Source organism: Sebastes umbrosus, chromosome 1 (assembly GCF_015220745.1).
Source record: "Sebastes umbrosus isolate fSebUmb1 chromosome 1, fSebUmb1.pri, whole genome shotgun sequence".
In the NCBI taxonomy this organism is placed as follows: Eukaryota; Metazoa; Chordata; class Actinopteri; order Perciformes; family Sebastidae; genus Sebastes; species Sebastes umbrosus.
Genome location: NC_051269.1, coordinates 42,395,933 through 42,414,420, shown reverse-complemented (window position 1 = coordinate 42,414,420; position 18,488 = coordinate 42,395,933). Strand labels below are relative to the sequence as shown.

Genomic DNA, 18,488 nt, shown 5'->3' with positions numbered 1-18,488 from the left:
TACAGTTTATTAGTCGGTGAATAAATGCTACGAGGCTACAACTCCTCCGCTCAAGAGAGCTATAGACGGGAGCCGACTTCCTGTATCTGTAACGCCGGCTCAGACTCTCTTAAGGTGGACTCTTAAGGTGGACCAGCTTTTCTCCTTAAAGTGATGAGTTTTTCTCAGCTTTTTAATTCATTATTAACATTTCTTTTAACCGTTTTAACCGATTACCGATTAGCGGTTAAATGGTTAATTATTAACATCCCTAACCTTGACCTTGAAAACTAATGGACTGATTACTTCCTGTAGGATATTCTTGGATTTTGGTGCCTGTGGCAACACAACCAGATTTGATCCCTGGCTTCACTAGCAGAGTTTCAGGACGCTTGCCAGCTCTGCTAGTCGTGTTTCCACTACACTGCTAGATTTTTCCTTTCCATGCAAAGCCTCCGGTCTGTAGGCCACGATATATCAGGTCGTTGTTATGACATTACTCAACAAGACTAATAACTCCTGTAACGCACTATATGGAAATTAGGCTGCTCCTTATTCCTTCATTTTGATGCTGATGTTTTGCTGTTGTTCCTTTTTCTCATTGCTTTCACACGAGGCTCTCCAAAACCTCCCGCTACCTCTTCATGGCAATTTAATGAGAGCCCCAAGTAACAAAGTCTAATTTTGTTTGTTGCCTTTGTTGGGAAGGTAAAATTGCAACGCTCACTAATAATGCATGTGAATATGACCTGCAGTCAACTGGTTTAGTATTCCAGAAATCTGAGGTTCAGGAACAGATTTATATTCAAAGCTATGTTGGGGTTTTCTGTCACAACAATAATATAGTGTGCAGCAGCTTCTCGGTCTCAACGTGCTGCTCTTTCCTTGTTTTAGCACAGTGTCAGAGAAGCATTGTTGCCTTTTGTTTGCAACAGATATAAACACCAGTGAAATTGCAGCCACCCAGTGTGATGCCACTCAGCGCTTTCTATCTTTTTAAGGTGGAAACACCTGAATTCACTCCTCATCGAACCCCTACACTGAAACCCAGAATAATAAAATGTCATTAAACAAATTAGATCTGCAAAGATTAATCGACTAGCTGTCAACTATTAAAATTATCACCAACTATTTTGATGATTGATTAATCGGTTTGAGTCACTTTTTAAAAAACTAGAATTACCACCTCGCAGCTGTACGTCTCCGTCAACCAGTCAAGTTGCAGTTTACATCCATGTCTGTCCAAAATGTCATCACTTCATCATTTTATCCTGTTGAGACATGTGTGTGAAATTGTCATAATTAGTATATAAATTGTTGAGTTATGACCAAAAATGGGTTTGTGAGGTCACAGTGACCTTTGACCACCAAAATCAAATCATTTCATCCTTGATTCCAAATTTGAATTAATTCCCTCCTGAGATATCGCTTTCAAAAGACTGGCACGTACGTAAATAAAAGTCTAAATTCTCTGATTCAAGCTTCTTAAATGTGAATATTTTCTGGTTTCTTTCCTCCGCTGTGACAGTAAACTGAATATCTTTGACTTGTGGACAAAACAAGACATGTGAGGACGTCATCTTGGGCTTTGGGAAACACTGATCCACATTTTTCACCATTTTCTGACATTTTATACCAAACTACTTATCGATTAATCAAAAACATAATTGACAGATTAATTATCAATACAAATAAATATTAGTTGCAGCCCTAAAGTGAATAAATATATGACAGATATGTTAAGACGATCCAGTTTAAAGAGTTTATGTTAAGGCTGGCCCACACATAACCACATGTTGTGTTCAATTTAACAGTTTTGTTCCTATCGTGTGGAGAGAAACAGCAACACCACACACTAACAGATTTATTCATGAACAACAAGAATCCCCATTAAAAAAAAGAAAATCTCACAAAATATCTTGTAATCAAATGTGAATTTATCGTAAACAAACATGACGGACGACGGGAGGAAGAATTAGTGCTTTTAGTTATTGCTCTACTTTGTACTGAAAATTCACAAAGGATGGATGGATGAAGTCATGGAGACACGTTAAATAAACACTTGTGTTGTTGCCACAAATTAACAAGTCTGTCCTCCATCTCTGAGCTCCATCTTACTATTACTTTATGATTCACGTTTAGCATTAGCTCATGCATTAGCCGCGTCTGCCATGACGGCGGTGGTAGTCAGCTTGGTTCTCTATTGGCTATCGTTCTTTCCCACGTGACTGCGTCATCGTCTGTCCTCGGGGTTCCCCACACACAACAGGAGATCCCATCGTAAATATTGAACATGTTTAATATTTACGAGGCCAGGATGGACTTCTGAGCCGATCGGGGGATGTAAAAAACACTCTTAACAGACCTCACACCACTGGAACATCTGGAAAGATGGTCTTTAGAGGAGAGGAAAACATGCACTTTCTCAAAATAGTTTGTGGTGCTGGGAGTAGATCCCAGTAGATATGCACTTTTTCAAATAAAAAATGACTTGCTCCCACACACACTGTTCTCTGCTTTATATTAGTCAACGTTTCGGTCAACAAGGACCTTCATGTCCTGATGAAGGACCTTCATGTCCTGATGAAGGTCCTTAATGTCCTGATGAAGGTCCTTGTGCAAGTCATTTTTTATTTGAAAAAGCTAGTCTTCAGAACCATTAAAACATCTGGGCTTTGCTGACAAATCAGGTCCAAAAATCTGCTTGATTCTCGTGTAGTGTGTACCCGACATAAGACACACTGATTGGCCAATATGATATTTGATAACAGACCGCTAGTGGTCTAACATACCCGAAAACCAGTGTATTGTTTTAACCTTAGACAGGAGACACATCCTGTGTGTGTGTGTGTGTGTGTGTGTGTGTGTAGAAGTTTTGTACACAGTATCAGTGGTGTATGTGAGCATCATCTCCACCTCTGGATTCAGTCCCACAGGACCCTCTGGTGTTCCAGCTGTGTCATTTAGCAGGTGAGCGGTCCCGTCAGCAGCTTTACCCTCCACCTCCCCGTCCTCCTCTGGCCTCCTGCTGTCTCCTCGTCCCCATGAGTGAGAGATGAACCGGGCATGTTGGCTGCTTTTAAAACCATTCCAGCTGTAATGCTGCACTGCTGGGAGAGGTGCAGTGTTTTGTATGCTGACCTGACATTGTGTGAGAAGGAGCTTGCCAAGGTTAACTGGGTTGTAGCGCCCAGTGGCTATGTGCCTTCACACGGTATGCACCAACACACCTGCGTAAGAATATCTCCCAGGGCTAACGGAGAATAAGGTGCATTTAACTCTGCTCTGTTTCAGTGCTAATCAGGGTGAAGCAGTCAAGAACAATGCATGATGGAAACATCTTACTTACGAGACTCCTGAGCTGCATACATTAGCATAGCAATAAGGAAACAGACTTTGGTGAAGCTACTCCTGAAAGCTTTTAGATGGAGCTAATTTTAACATTCATGCAATACATGAGGACAAATATGTCAACAGAAATGTTTGTTGTCTAGTTCATTAATTGGCATAACGAAGGACGTTGTCAGTATTGTGTCTATGCTAATCATAATGATTATGGATGAATATTTGGCAGCTTTTTTTTTTCATAAAAATTAACATAAAAAATGAATTCAGATAATTAGCAGGAAGGAAACATATTCACTGTCAATGGATTCCATTAGATCTCCTACATTATCTGCTCCTGGCATCTAAAGCATGATCTACATGTTTATGGTTATGGTATGTTACGGTTATGTAGGCAACTCAGAGCACATAGTTAAGGTCAGGGAGATGATGTTTGGGAGACTGTGTCCTTGGTTCATTATTGAGGCAGGATGTGTTGACTTGGGACACAAAACCCGGTGTCCCCGGTTTGTACTCCCATCCATCCTCATGGCAGATTCTTTCAATAGTTTTAAATTGTTTACATCATTGAATGCTAGCAGTCGTCTTCTTCCTTTCCTTTATCGGCACATTGCTGCATTTCTTTGTGTATTACCAACGACTGCGTCCTGGTGCCTCTGCGTGATACAAACCAAATGGGGACCCCCTCATTGCTCCATACTAGCGTTCAAAATCTCCACAGGGTACCTTATTTTCACCCTCCACTCCTGTCTTATGACTGACTGCAAACCATGTTTGGGTCTTTTTTGTGGAGCAGTTTATACTCCAACAGAGCAGGGTTTTATAACGGTGGATGCTGTTATACAGGTGACATGATAGGGTATGGGCGATTGGACGAATATATCGGCTATCAGTGTTTTGGAGTATATCGACGTTTATTTTGTTTTTGGGCGATGTTTTTCATTTTATTTTGCTAATTTAAAGGTCCCATGTCGTGCTCATTTTCAGGTTCATACTTGTATTTTGTGTTTCTACTAGAACATGTTTACATGCTGTAATGTTAAGAAAAAAACGTTATTATCCTCGTACTGTCTGCCTGAATATACCCGTGTTTACCCTCTGTCTGAAACACTCCGTTTTAGTGCATTTCAACGGAATAGCAATGGATTGCGTTGCTAGGCAACAGTTTGGGTCCATGTTCACTTCCTGTCAGCGCACGCCGGCTGAGGTGGGATCCCGGCCCCGCCGGGTCGGGCGCACCACCGGCCCGTTTCGCCCGCACCGTCAGGGAGGTGGAGCGTGAGCAAGTGCAATAGGATCTGAAAGATGATGATGAGAGGTTAACGTCACGGAGCCGTTTTGCGAGTACGAGTACATGAGCACAGTATCGGTGTCGGTGCATCCCTATAGTCGACTAAGAACTTCTTTGGCTGAGGACAGCCCTGGTTGTTACTAAGCCCAAAAGGATGTCACACTTCCTAGACTAGAAAACAATCTGGCCAGTGATTGTAATCCATCCGGCCTTTACGTTTTCCTTCAGAAAGAAGTAGCAGTTTATAGACAAAAGAAGAATCAGCGGTTGACACTTTGCCACATACTGTTTTGTTGAGCGTTCCAGTATGTTAGCCTATCCTTCAGGAATTGTGGAGCCAGACGGGCCCACGTTCCTGATTATGCTCATGTGTTCCAAGGCCTGTGTTTGTTTTTCCATTCCTTGATCTGCTCCTGAGGGATAAGGAGATATAGGCCACTGTGAAGTGGTTCGTTGAGCCTGTGGTGGTGGTGATGATGGCAATGCACAGCGCAACGAAGTGGCCCAATTGAACACAAAGCCTTCCTTATAAAGCACATCCCAGCACTCAAAGGTGTGATAAACTGCAATAATTCTCCGTTAGGTAGCCTTCATGTTTTTAGGTAAGCCTCGTCATGAGCTGAGCAGTGGGCACCATCAATAATGAAATCTTTGTATTTACTACTGGAGCTTATAAATAACTCTCCCTCTAGACTTCACTGATGTGATGCTGATGAGAGAAATGAGATGGAGAGAATGATAGAGGGCGGGGCGCTACAGGAAAGCTGATTTCCTAAGGCCTCACACTGGAGCAGCAAAGGTTAATTGGATTCTGTCAACATGATATTGTCGGGAAATGTTTAATTCTCTCAGATCACCACTTGCACGTCATTTTCTTCTTTGGAGAAAATAACGGTTTGATCTCGTCATCATCGGTGCACGGCAACTTTCAGGACTCAATAATGCCCTCTGATGATGTTTCAGCTTGTTGTTTCTTCATTTTTCCTGGAATATTTGAAGAAAACAGACAAATATGGAACAGAATAGCTTCTGATCTCCAACATTAGACCAATATGTCCCTCTTTTTGTTAAGTAACACCATGAGCAGGCGTGCTTACAGAGTCTAGGACACGATGCAGCCTATCTAGCGAAAAGAGGAAGATTTGGATTTCCACATTATATAAAGCAAAACCGCTTAAACACGCTTTTTGAGAAGTACAGTACACGGCAGACTCCGTGTTACGTAACTGACGGCAGTACACGCTACTCATCCATCGTGAGGAAGTAAAGAGGTGGGGGTGTTTTTGTCCCTGGGATTTGTGTCAACAGAAAAAAAAAAGAAGTTCTCACGCTCACTAGCTTAGTGCTGTGTGTTGCAGCGAGGCTCAGACACTCCCTGTGTTTGTGTTTATCTCTCCCTCGTCTGGAAGCTGCTTCTGGTTCGCTCTGAGCCCTGATGGATGGTGCTGGAGCGGCCGCGGTGCAGAGACGCACGACTGTGTTTCAGATGAGTTGACCTTGTTGTCCTGTGCTGATTAAGAGAGAGAGAGTACAGTATTGACTCATCACCAACACCATCGCTCCGAAACCTGACCCGCCTTCCTCAAGGAATATAGAAAAGAAGGAAGGGTCATTACCTCATCGTGACACTATTCTAATTTCACAACTGCAAGTATAAAGGTCCAGATTTATAGAGGCATACAAAATTTGCCGATTAGCGCCACCACCTGACCACCTCCTATTAGGAAACAATATGGAGAGAGCTGGCTCACGTTAAAAATGAACAGTCGCTCCTTAGAGTGTTTTTAGTACAACGAGCTAACAAACCAGGTACGGTGAGCGCAGACACCGATACCTGCTAATTAGTGCTAACATAGAAATAAAATAATACTAGAATTTCACTAACTGAAAAAACTAGAAATAGACTTCTTGGAGGGTCTGTTAGTACATTAATTAACCGCACAATATTTGCAAGAAAATTCCTCCAAAAGACACCACTACCACAAACACGGCCAAACTAGCGGCTAGACGTAACAGCACCCACCTGTCACTCAATGTGGCCACTCCCTTAATTATGCATAACTCTAAAGGTCTTATTGGTAACATTTTATGTAGACGAATATTTTTTTATTATTTGTATTATTATTATTTTTTTAATAATACATCCACAGAGCTTCAGAAAAGTGATGAATAAAAGTATGGTTTTTACTAAATATATATATATATATATATATATATTGATTGTGAATTAATCATTTAAAACATTTTGACAGGTTCAAAATGAATGTTTTGTTTATCTCTGTGGAAGATATCTGATGTTTGGTTCGCACGTCTTACAAGGCTTGTGAGCCAATAGTATAACAACGCTGGTATCACATGGTATCTCTGTGTCGTCAGCGAAGAAAGTTGCCAAGTAGTCGCGTTGTTATGGCTATACTGTGACAGCCCTAAATACTTTATGTCATTTACTTAAAGGGGGGTTTTCAGGTTCATACTTGTATTTTGGGTATCTACTAGAACATGTTTACATGCTTTCATGTTCAAGAAACACATTATTTTTCTCGTACTGTCTGTCTGAATATCCCTGTATTCACCCTCTGTCTGAAACGCTCCGTTTTAGCGTCCGTCTCTTTAAGACCGCCTCCCGAAAAGGCCCAGTCTGCTCTGATTGGCTTGTGAGAAAAATATGGCGCACCTTTGCAAAGGTAGTTCTGAAGCTGAGGGTGATATATTCTAATGAGCCTGCTTGTGACATAGGAAGTTGAATGGAAGTTGAATCACATGTTTTCTGATCTAAGCAGCCCACAAAAGACTGACTGGGTCGTCTTATTTCACAGTTTGTGGGTTGGTAGGAACTCCAGATACCCAGATGATTGAGCACAAGCACTGAAAAAGAGTTTTTCATGACGTGTCCCCTTTAATAGTTACAGTAGATCTGCTTTACTTAACAACACTAAACTTGAGCTCATCGTTATTTTGAGAACTTGTAATAACAGCAGACACAGTGCGTCTGTACTGACTAGGACTCTCTCTGTGTGTGTGTGTGTGTGTGTGTGTGTGTGTGTTTTCCAGCATAAGCACCATTATTAAGCTCAATTAGTCCTTGAAACCACTTTGCCAGCCCTCCGACAGTTTAGAAGTTTTGGGAGCCGGAGTGTTTAGAGATTGGCTTTATGTAAGCAGAGAACCTGCACTCCAGTGATAACACCAAGCTTATATGGCAGGCAGTGGGAAATCTCCATCCAGGACTTAACCTCCATGGATGAGAGATTATTACTGGCAGCTCTGGGTCGCAAAAGAGCACAACCCGTTTGTCCTTGGGGCACGTTTATCCGTATGGCATGCTGCTGTTAGAGTTCCAGTTGATGCAGGGTCTTCCCATCACAAGCTGCATTACATCGCAATGAGTTCAAGGGTTTAACATTTACATTCCAGAGGGCAACTATTTGTGACATCAAGTTATTTCAAACATACTTATCATCAACCAGCAAACATTTGGATGTTTAGCACTGCTTATATATATATATATATATATAGTGTGAATATTTTAAAGTGACGCCGTGACAGCACATACTGTGTGCCCTTTCTGTCTCGCTCTGTTCCTGTTGGTGCGCCGCTCCCTGATTGCTGCAGTGATGTAAAAGTGGCTGTAATTTGAATGTGCTGTAATTTGGATGAGCAGTTAATTAAAGTTTAGCTGTTGTGGTTAACACCGCCGCAAGTTCATTTCAGGAGATTCGTGATGTTTCATTTCATGCCACCCTGAAACAGCCTCATTCCTTTAAACTATATGCATGGAATCATAATTGTCAAAAGTAAAAGTGAAGAAAAACGGTTACTGTCTTGCAAAATGTATTCCTAGATTTCTTAAAATTATACTTAAAACTAAAATAGTACATGAGATACAAATGAAGCAACATGAAATACACATCAAATATGGCAGCTCGGTCAATGGCCCTACGCTTTAAACTATGATGCTCTGCTTTAGTTACCCCTCTAGTGTCAGTTTTGCATTCGTTACCTGCATACACATTCTTTCCAAAATAAACTTCCATTTCCACAGGACACAACTTGTTTAGGTTTAGGAAAAGATTGTGGTTTGGGTTAAAATAATTATGTTTGTCACGTAGTTAAGTAGGATGCGTAATGTAAGTGTTGTAGTACCTCTACCTAACTTAAAATGAGTCAACGTTGACTTTTGGTTTCACATGGGACACAAACATCCGTCTCCTGGTTTCTGGACACAAACATCCACCCCGACCTCGACTATAACGCTCTTTATAATACTTCCTCCTTTACTCCCACCATGACTACGGCTAGAGCGTCATAGTTTTATGCTTAAGGCATAGACTGTATATAAGAAGTGGACGTAGTCACGGTGACGTCACCCATTGGTTTATGGACTGCCGTTTTGAAGCCTTGAGTTCGGCATTTTGGCTGTCGCATCTTGTTTTTTTGCAACCAGAAGTTAAACAAGAAGGTGGAGCTAAGTGCAACTGAACGCTGAATAAGACGTTATTAGGCGACCAAAAATGTTAGTTAACTTTCATGAAGTGTAAACACACTGTGAAAGGGTTAAAGTTGTAAGATGAAAACAGAGACAGCTCCCAGACCGGACAACTCCGTGGTAGCGACCTGTCAATCAGCAGGTAGCCCCGCCCTAAAGCATCCCCTGCTTTATGGTCTATCTGACTCTAAATGGGACCATCATTTACTAAATGAACATCATGCTGTATTGAAGAAGACTTGAAACTAGAGATTGAGACCATAAACTCATGTTTACAATGTTTACTGAGGTAATAAAGCAAGAGAGAAGTAGACTCATGTTCTCAGAGACTTCTATACAACCAGAGGAGTCGCCCCCTGCTGGATGTTAGAAAGAATGCAAGTTTAAGGCACTTCAGCATCGGCTTCACTTCTCAGACCCCACTCACCAAGCTGCCGTATTTGACGGGTTGGGAGTGAGAACGGGCTGAAACCAACAATGAATTGATTCTACTAACAAGTATTGTGTGTACAATCCCACATCCACCGTCCTTCTGCTGTAAATACTCACCAGAGCAACACATCTGTATTAATGCCCGACTGAAAATAGTCCCCAACAAATGCACCATTTACTCCTGTTTGATAACATTTGCTAAAAACTTCATTCCCCAAATGTAATATGAAATTGCTGAGGATTTTTAAATAAAACTACATATTAGTGACCTGTAGTTAAGGATTCTCTGTTTATCTGTAGTGGACGGACTAACTAATTGTTGTTTTTGGTCTTTTCAACTCTAGAAAAAAGCTAGCCTTATCCGTTAACCATCTGCATGGTGTGGGTGATGTCAATTAATGTACAAAAAGGTGGTTATTGATAATTTCTACATTTAATAAACGTGTTAAATTGAGGACTGATACTTTTATTTTTAGATGTTGATATTTATTTTAAAAAGGAGCTGGTAAAAATGATACACATAAATAATACAGTTATATAAAGAAATATAATCAAAACTAACATTAATATTTAATATATTAATCTGCAAGTGCTACGTTTGCTTTTAAGTTACATTCATATTGCAGCTATATATGGTTGTAACCACTTATTGGAGTGTTTGTAAGTTCATGCAGTGTTTGATTGTGAAAGTAGTCGAGCAAAACTACAATTTATTAATGTGAAAATGCTGCAGATTATTACTTTAAAGTATTTCACTAGGGAGCAATTCTTTCATGGAACATTCAAAAAGGGAAACATTTACAAAATATACTCAAAAATATGATGTGGTAGTTAAAAAAAAGCAAACATTGCCTGTACTATCCTCATAAATCAGAAAGATAAAACTAACTGGGGCCTCTTGGAGGGGTCGGCCAAAGTGCCAGTGCCTGTTGGCGAGAGTGTCTGATCACACTAAACCGAGCGTTCCTCTCCAAAACTCCTCATCCCTTCTAGGCTGAACCGTCGTTGTTATTCCTCATCCAGTCCTGTCCTGTTCTTCTTATCTCAGGCTAATCAGAGCCATCTCTTTAATGTTCCTTTTTATATCAGCCTTTACCAACCCTCCTGAAGTTAGTGCTCCCTCGGCTGTCCACCGTGAAGGTTTATGAGTTCATCAAGACCAACTTAAAAGGCTCCTTAATTCCCAGAAGACGGGCGGTAAAGTCCCACACAGATGTGAGCATCTGGGTTTCTGTTTTGCACCAGTGCTGCTGCTGCCTGCATCACACCGTCACATACGGGGACTTTGCAAACAGTCAAGGCCGCGCCCCCTTTTGGGGGATAGAAAACGTTTGTATGCATTCATCTCTTGTTATACAAACTTTTGTTTTATACACGTCTAATAATTATTTGCGACCTTGCCTGAACCTGAGCGTTCTGAGCTGAGTGTCGTCTGTTAATAACCGACGTGTTAATAATCAACTGTTTGATCTCCAGGCTGAGATTTAGTTTGGAGACGTTATGACTGTTAAGCCTCAGAGATGACGTCACTCAGGCGCAACACCGTAAAGTGGTATTGGTGCCATTGCATCGGAGCCGTTTTGCGAGTACGAGTACATGAGCACAGTATCGGAACCAATACCCGATAATGGTATCGTATCGGTGCATCCCTAATAAAGACCATGCTGGTCTGGTCTATAGCTTGGAGCCATAAAGACCCTCTATTATATCTTTTTTCGGACACGGCAGGGGAACAGATCAGAGATCATTTTAGGATTTATTGTTGGTGCAACCAACTACACAGCAACTCTTCAGCATAGCATTAATTTAGCGGTCTGTTTAAAGTAGAAGTTTGGAGACATGTTTCAACTTCTTCTGTTGACTCTGTTACCGTCTATGAGGGACACGGGATTGGTTTTCCCCTAAAAGGGGCGTGGCCATGAGAGCCTATCCTGGATGACGTATTGCCGGTCTGATGTATAGCACAACATGCTTCGTATCTGTGTGGGATGGTTTTGATGCTCGTGTGCCATCAGACACAAACGCTGGTATTGCTGCTGTTAGACGAGAACGGAAAGAAGAAATCAATTCGAGGAGAATGACTTTGCAAAGTCTTTTTTTTTTCCCAGGAAAGAACACAGAACAGGAATGTTGGGAAAGACACTTTGCGAGGAGGTCAAAGTCGTCCAGAGGCAGCACATTACGTCGCGTAGCAGTCGGCACCAGTGCTCGCTGAGGGGATGGTTCAATAACAAGGGGCTGCGTCTTCCATTACTCAGCCAGCTGCAGCAATTAGGCACCAAGAGGAGAGATATATAGCTGGTTTATTTATGGCCAGTCCTCCGTTCACCCTGACGGCCACTCCCTCCCCTCTGCTCCCTGCTCATGGAAGCATTTCAACTTATTTGTGTAACATCTGTCCCAAACAAAGTTGAGAAAAAGTCCCTAACTAAAATATCTGCCCTTTATACAGCTTTACCTGTCTGTGTTGTAATTTACCTGTTAAATTATGATCACACGTGTTGTGGGTAATTCCTGTACTAGAACTTCAAAGATTTGACCCGGGAAGGTCGTTATGCTAACAAGTTAGATAACAGAGTAATTCTCCTCTGCTTCCTCTTGTCTTGTGCTTCCTTCCTGTTCATATCTGTTCTCCACAGCCTCTGTTGTCGTCTCACATTACACTCTGATCATGTCTCATCTCCTGCATCTCCTCCTCCTCCTCCTCCCTCTCCTCCCTACCTGACACCGAGCTCTGTGTGCTGATTCAGCCCGTTGTGATAATGCATATATGAGAGTTCCCGGCCCTGATTTGAAGGCATTAAAATGCTGCGGGCAGTGGACAAACGTAATCTCTCTTTCTGCCAAAATGCGTTGAGCTCAGTGGGAGTCAGCGTGCTGACGGACCTCCTCTCTGGAGTACCGTACATTCATACTGCAGCTGAAACATGCCGTCGTCTGTGCATCACTTGCTGTCTGATTTTGGAATGAAAACAAACTGCTGTATTTTCTTGATGAAATGTGCAACTGCTTCAACGTGCCTCTTTTCTTTTTATGTTGCAGGCGACACGCCTCATTGCCCGTAGAAGTCTCAGAGATCCCTCTAACCCTTATTGCCCCTCCATGTAGAAGAAGTTACCCCTGTCGCAAATGGAAGTCTGCATCTTCTGGGTAAATCAAAGAGTTTTTTTATTGAACCTTTCACCTTTTCTCCATCATAGAGGTGTCACGATTCTCCAAATCCACAGTTTGATTTTTGATTTAAACAAACCATTACTGGACTATGGAGTCTTGATTCATAGAGCTCAACAGGTCATTGATTTTATATCCTGACAACTGTCATTTACACTTTAAAATTCTTCTTTAAAAAGAGATCTGAACTCCCTTTTTATTACAGGTGTGCTGTAGTCTACAAAAATACGGTGTTGTTTTCATTGACTGTCACGCTTGTTACTCTCGTCTGATCGTTATTTGTCACCAAGGGCCCTTATTGGGGCATTGGGATTAAATCTGACATCTGACTCCTGCTGCTCTGAGCTGAGACTCCGTACACAGCAGACACTTTCACTTTCAGTTTGTAGCGTCCGTCGTTCGACTATGAATTGATAACACGCCGCTGATACGCCAAAATGAACTGAATGAGTTTTATTTCTGTAAAAACAGCAAAACGACGGTGGGAGCGGTGGGTACGTAATGTTATCAGTGTTTGCCCGACCACCGTGTAACACCAGTAACACCGACTACCGGAGCAAGCCTAATAGCCGCTAGGCTAATTCATGCAGGAAGTGTATCGTAGCGACAGGGACGGCCCACATTTCCCATCATGCCTGCCTAGTCACGAGTGCTGGACTGAGTAGTTTAAAGATAGGGTCGACGATGTTGGAAAGTAGCATTACCTCAGGAGCTCCGTCTGTTCCAGCTGTATTTTCCCACAGATGCATGCGAGTAGGCGGGCGTGGTAAATAGAATATAATAACCGCCGATCACGCTTTTGTTTTTGACGATCGAGATCGAAAGCTTATTTTGATCGATTTCCGATTTAGGATCGAAATCGTGACACCCCTACTCCATCAAGACTTTCTATTTCCATTTCCATTTTCAGTCTATCTCATCACCCCAGTTTCTGTCCTGACGCCAGTCTACAGCTTCACTCTGTTTATCAGCCCGATGGAACATCACGTCTCTGACCCCGCCGTTCCCCACGCTGCTGTTGACTGCTTCTTTGTTTGTCAGTCTTTTCCTTTTTTCCTTGTGAAGCCTTCCACCACCTCCTGCGCACGAGCTGGTAGGTGGCCTCCTCAGCCTCCAAATCCGCTCACATAGAAAATGAACAACACTCATCACAACCGCAGACAGGAAGTAGAAGCGCAGTAGGGGAACGGACTACTTTCTGGGATAGAGCTGGCAGAACAGACCCCTGTGGATGATATCTCATATCTCTTCTCTCCATCTTTCATGTTTACTTGCTAAAAGATTTGAAGGATATCTTACAAAAATGAGTGACGAGCTTTCGCCGCGGCCGCTACAGCTGTGCAGATTATTGCGAGCAGGGGTGTTTGCATAAAGCATCTTGCGGGCACATACAGTACAGTACAGCCCCGCCTGGCTCTCCGTGCCCTTTTTTTCCTCGGAGTTCATTACAGCTGCTCAGCGAGGCCCTGAGAGCTCCTCGGCAAATGAGGAGAGATGGGGAGAGATGAAAACCCTGAGAGCGTCGAGCAGTGGGACGTAGGCTTCAAAAGCTTCATGGCAATTTCAAAGGGGTTTTATTCTTGACGCCGTGCTCGCTGTATCTATCGAGTATCCAGCTCGGAGCTTGAGAGCAGGTTTGTGGGGGGGAAAGAGATACTCGCTCTGTCGGCTTTTGCCAGGGGAGGAAGGAGATAGTGAATGCCCTAATGAGTCGTGTTTGTTCACCATGTTTATTGATTGTAATTAGCCGTGGAGATGAAGAGAGTACAAAGAAGGAGCGCTAAACAGTTGTGATTACAGTGAGGTCTTGAGCTGTCCCGCTCTATTAGGACGTATTTGACAGAGAACATGAAGAACAAGTGCACATCAATTACAATCGGCCGGGGAGTTGTGTTCTGAATGACGTTTGGGTCAAGCTGAAACTTACAATAGGAGGTAGGTGTGTAGATTGGATAATGAATGCAATTATGTTAAACCCCCCGAGAGGCACGGAGGAAGTGACACAGCGCCGCAGGTAAAGAATCCCACTGTGAAGCGATGTGTCGCTGTACAGTGGAGCAGCTTTAGAGACAGATTACTGAGCTTTTATATGTGGCAGATGTGAGATTAAATGTGTCAGCAGCAGGAAAGAAGGGGTAACATTAAGAGATAAGAACACTCTCCTCTTTTGGACTTGTCCTGCTCTTGGACGTGTGGATTCATGGTGATCCTGCTCTTTACTGAACATTATTACACTTCACTTTTATTAAAGAATTTTTATTAAAGGATTTATGTTGAGTCAAACTGTGAGATCATAGAAAGCATTGGTTTCATTTCGCTGTGGCACTTCAGTAGAATGGATTTATATTGAAGGTTAGTTCACCCCCAAAATCAAAAATACATATTTCCCCTCTTACCTGTAGTGCTGTTTATCAGTCTAGATTGTTTTGGTGTGAGTTACCGAGTGTTGGAGATATCGGTTAGATATCTGTCGGTGCTCAAAGCGTCAAAAAATACATTTGAAAACTCAACAGCGATGTCTCTTTCCATAAATCATAACCCGGTTACTCACGATAATCTACAGACATTGTTGTGAGCTGTTTCATGTAGGAACTATTTTCTTTCTACCAAACTACACTCACCAACGGTATCACTGAAGGAAACGTGCATCTACTCATGGACAAGAGGCTCGTGACAGCGCGCCAGATGTCAACATTAATGGCATCCTCCTCGGCTGAGCTGTAACGTTAGCTAGCTCAGCGGTGCTAGGTGAGCTAACAGTGTCGATTATACAGGATGCAAGCTTCACTTTGCTCGGTGATTTGGTTGGTGAGTGTAGTTATGTGAAAAGAAAATACACTTCTATATTATCTTGAGTAACCGGGTTATGATTTGTGTTTTTCAAATGTATTTTGAGCACCACAAGCCGAGTGACATCTAGTTCCATCATGTTCAAGAAAAGGCAGACATCTCTGCGGCCGACATCTCCAACGCTCAGCAAACTCCCAACAAAACAATCTAGATTTATGTATAGCACTAGAGAACAAATCTATATTTTTGAATTTGGGGAGGACTATTCCTTTAAAGCTGCATTAATTGATTTTGTTGGCCATTTGGGCCAGTATAGCTAGTGTGCTAGTAAACAGTTGCCCGTTTACTCACCCAGTAAACACCAAGCAACATTAGCTTTCATTTAGAGTCGTGTTTCTGGACACCCGACAAACCAACATTCACCCTCCGTTTTGCTCAGTTTTGATCTGCAACATCTCCTGAAAATATCTGGCTCTTTAGTTGCTAATTTCTCCACTAGCTCACCAGCTAGTTGCAAACGTTGTCCGATGTTTGGTGCTGGACCGGTAGCGTTCTGTGGGGTTTATCAGAGTTTTTGCTGCAGCTGGAAACATGGTTGATGAGAGCCGTGAAGCTGTGAGCCGTAAAACCAAAACAGTGAGCTCAAAGATGCTTCATAGAGAGAAACTTAATTCTGTGTAGAAACATTTCAGTCTTCCATCCAGTCATTGGACATCTGTAACATTTCTAACCAAGTTGTAAAACAATCAACTGGACTAGTTACTGGATTGAAATGTGCCATGTTTCTGACAGAGCAGCGTTCATAAGATTACAATGCAAAGGATCAAAATATCGTAGAAATATACTTTGAATGTTAATTTTAAGCCTGTAGTTGTAAAAAAAAAAGGGGAAATTTAAACATCTACAGTTATGACAACTGGACAAACTCCATCTGCTGATGAAGATCATGACCGAGTAGCGGCACTACGAGGGCTCTCAGCTTTTCACCATCCTCCCAGAACTGTCCCGAAATTAATATCTTTGTTTTTCTGAATTATCATTAATCAATCATTTAAAGTGACCTTTAATGTAAATAAAACATCAAATGTGATTTTATTTTATTCATACATGTATAATCTATCTAATAAAGTCATTTTTAATTTTTTTAAATTTATTTATAATTTGCATTTATAATTTGATGTTAACAATGTAGCTAAGTTAATTTTTCTTCTCTTTTTTTTACACATAAAAATATGTATTTTTATATTTTTAAAAATATTTTTTTTATGTGTCAAAAGTAGCATTTGGTCAAATAACAAGATTTTACATAGGGCCCCTAAAAAGCTAGAACCGGCCATGCTAGCTGGTGCGTCTTAATTGGAGCTGCAGGACAAGATGCTGCTGTCATGGGGAGAGGAGCCGTCTGTTGCCACGGACACAATGTGATGGAGAGATGTCATCGCAGCCTTATTACCCATGTAGGGGATGAGGAGGAGTAAGTAGGTAATTAAGTGGATAACATTAGTAACATGATTTGAGCCGCTGCGGAGTTTTGACTCCTCGTAACGTAACGTTATCGACAGCATATGTCTCAGCAAGCCAGCATAGAAAAACACAGTCATTTTGAGTTTGGAAAAAGAAACCCTCCTCAGAAATTCCAGTCACGTATTGGAAGACAATATGTTCGTTTTTCATTGTGGTCTGCTTCTCCTTTTGATCTGGTGTTCTCTGTTAGATCTTTTTTTTGCCTTTTTAATGAAAGCTCAGCGAGGGTAACTGCAGGCTTTCAAAGCCTTCCAACATCTGATGTCAGGCTGGTTGTTTTTGGCTGCTGTGTTTGTCGATATGGTCTCTCCCCAGTGGATAGATGTCCAGTTTGTGCTCCATTAGATGGTGTGAATCAGAAACAAGGCAGTGATCTGTGCAAAAGACTTTTCTGTAAACCTCAATATCAAGTTCATCTCGCTCTCTTTTCTTAGTCAGTTTGTTGTTGAGACTGATGTCACTGTCTCCCTCTCTTGGGTTTCATCCACTCTCTGTCTACAATAGCAGACGCCACAATGAACCTGTGGTGCTGCTGACGACACGTTCCACCTAATACTTGAAATATCTGGCCTTCAAGCACAGAGCCAACAAAGAGCACACCTGGTCTGGGTTAAGTTTCAGTCTGTTCGGTCCCGATGAGATCTCTTACTGTCTGCACTGCTGATGTCACCGACACACATGCTGTCATCAGCCTCCATTTTCATTCATTCAAACCTGCAGACAGAGTCCCTCAATTGTATGTACAGTATTAAAACACAGCGTTGCAATGACAGCGGTCAAATATCTGTACGTAGATGTTGTTCAGTTGGTGGTCAAACTGTTTGTGTATTTGGCGTAACCTGTGTATACTGTAGATGGTTGTCGGTTACCTCTTTGTCTCCTTGTCATTCTGTGGTGATTCTCAAAGGTTTTATAGGCTTAAAGGGTGGGGAGTCCCGCATACGAGGCGGTGCGCCGCGACCGGCTCTAGGTCGGCTTGGAACGGCTCGGGGGGGAAGGTGCTTCCCGGGGCCGTGGACAAAGTGTCACCGGGGCAGACTGTCCTTAGTGCGCCCCAACCGCGTCGTGCCCCCAAGGCGGGGCTTGGCCCACGTAAAAGGTGTCAGGGGTCTGCGGAGCCGTTCTGCGAGTACGAATACATGAGCACAGTATTGGAGCCGGTACCGGTAACGGTACCGGTGCATCCCTAGTTGGTGGCCAGCGGGTCTGACGGTCCCTCCGCCTCACTCCCCTCCTCTCCGGAGAAGGACAAGCTACCGGCGAGCCGCGATCACACTTTACGGCCCCACTGACGTGCGTTGTCACCATAACGACTAAACAACCATTTAGTCATGTGATCTTGTTCACCATGTGTCTCTGACCTCCGCCCTCCCACCAACATCTCCGTCTGTGGCTCTCTGTTGTTAGTTTAGGAAAACAAATATGCTAATGTGCCCCTTTGTTTCTCCTTGCTCTCGACTTGAGGCGTAA

General features: G+C 42.5%; 1 protein-coding gene across 6 annotated transcripts in view; it reads left to right on the top strand.

The window, feature by feature from the left end:
• The window catches only part of iqsec1b (IQ motif and Sec7 domain ArfGEF 1b), a 222,108-nt gene that overhangs the window by 60,601 nt on the left and 143,019 nt on the right, over window positions 1-18,488 (top strand). For 4 of the 6 annotated variants that reach the window (XM_037783330.1, XM_037783338.1, XM_037783408.1 and 1 more), the window contains one exon: window positions 12,576-12,683. The exons of the other annotated variants lie outside the window; for them this stretch is intronic. In XM_037783330.1, the coding sequence (XP_037639258.1) occupies window positions 12,576-12,683 (108 nt within the window). The remainder of the gene's footprint in view (window positions 1-12,575; window positions 12,684-18,488) is intronic. 6 annotated transcript variants of the gene reach the window in all.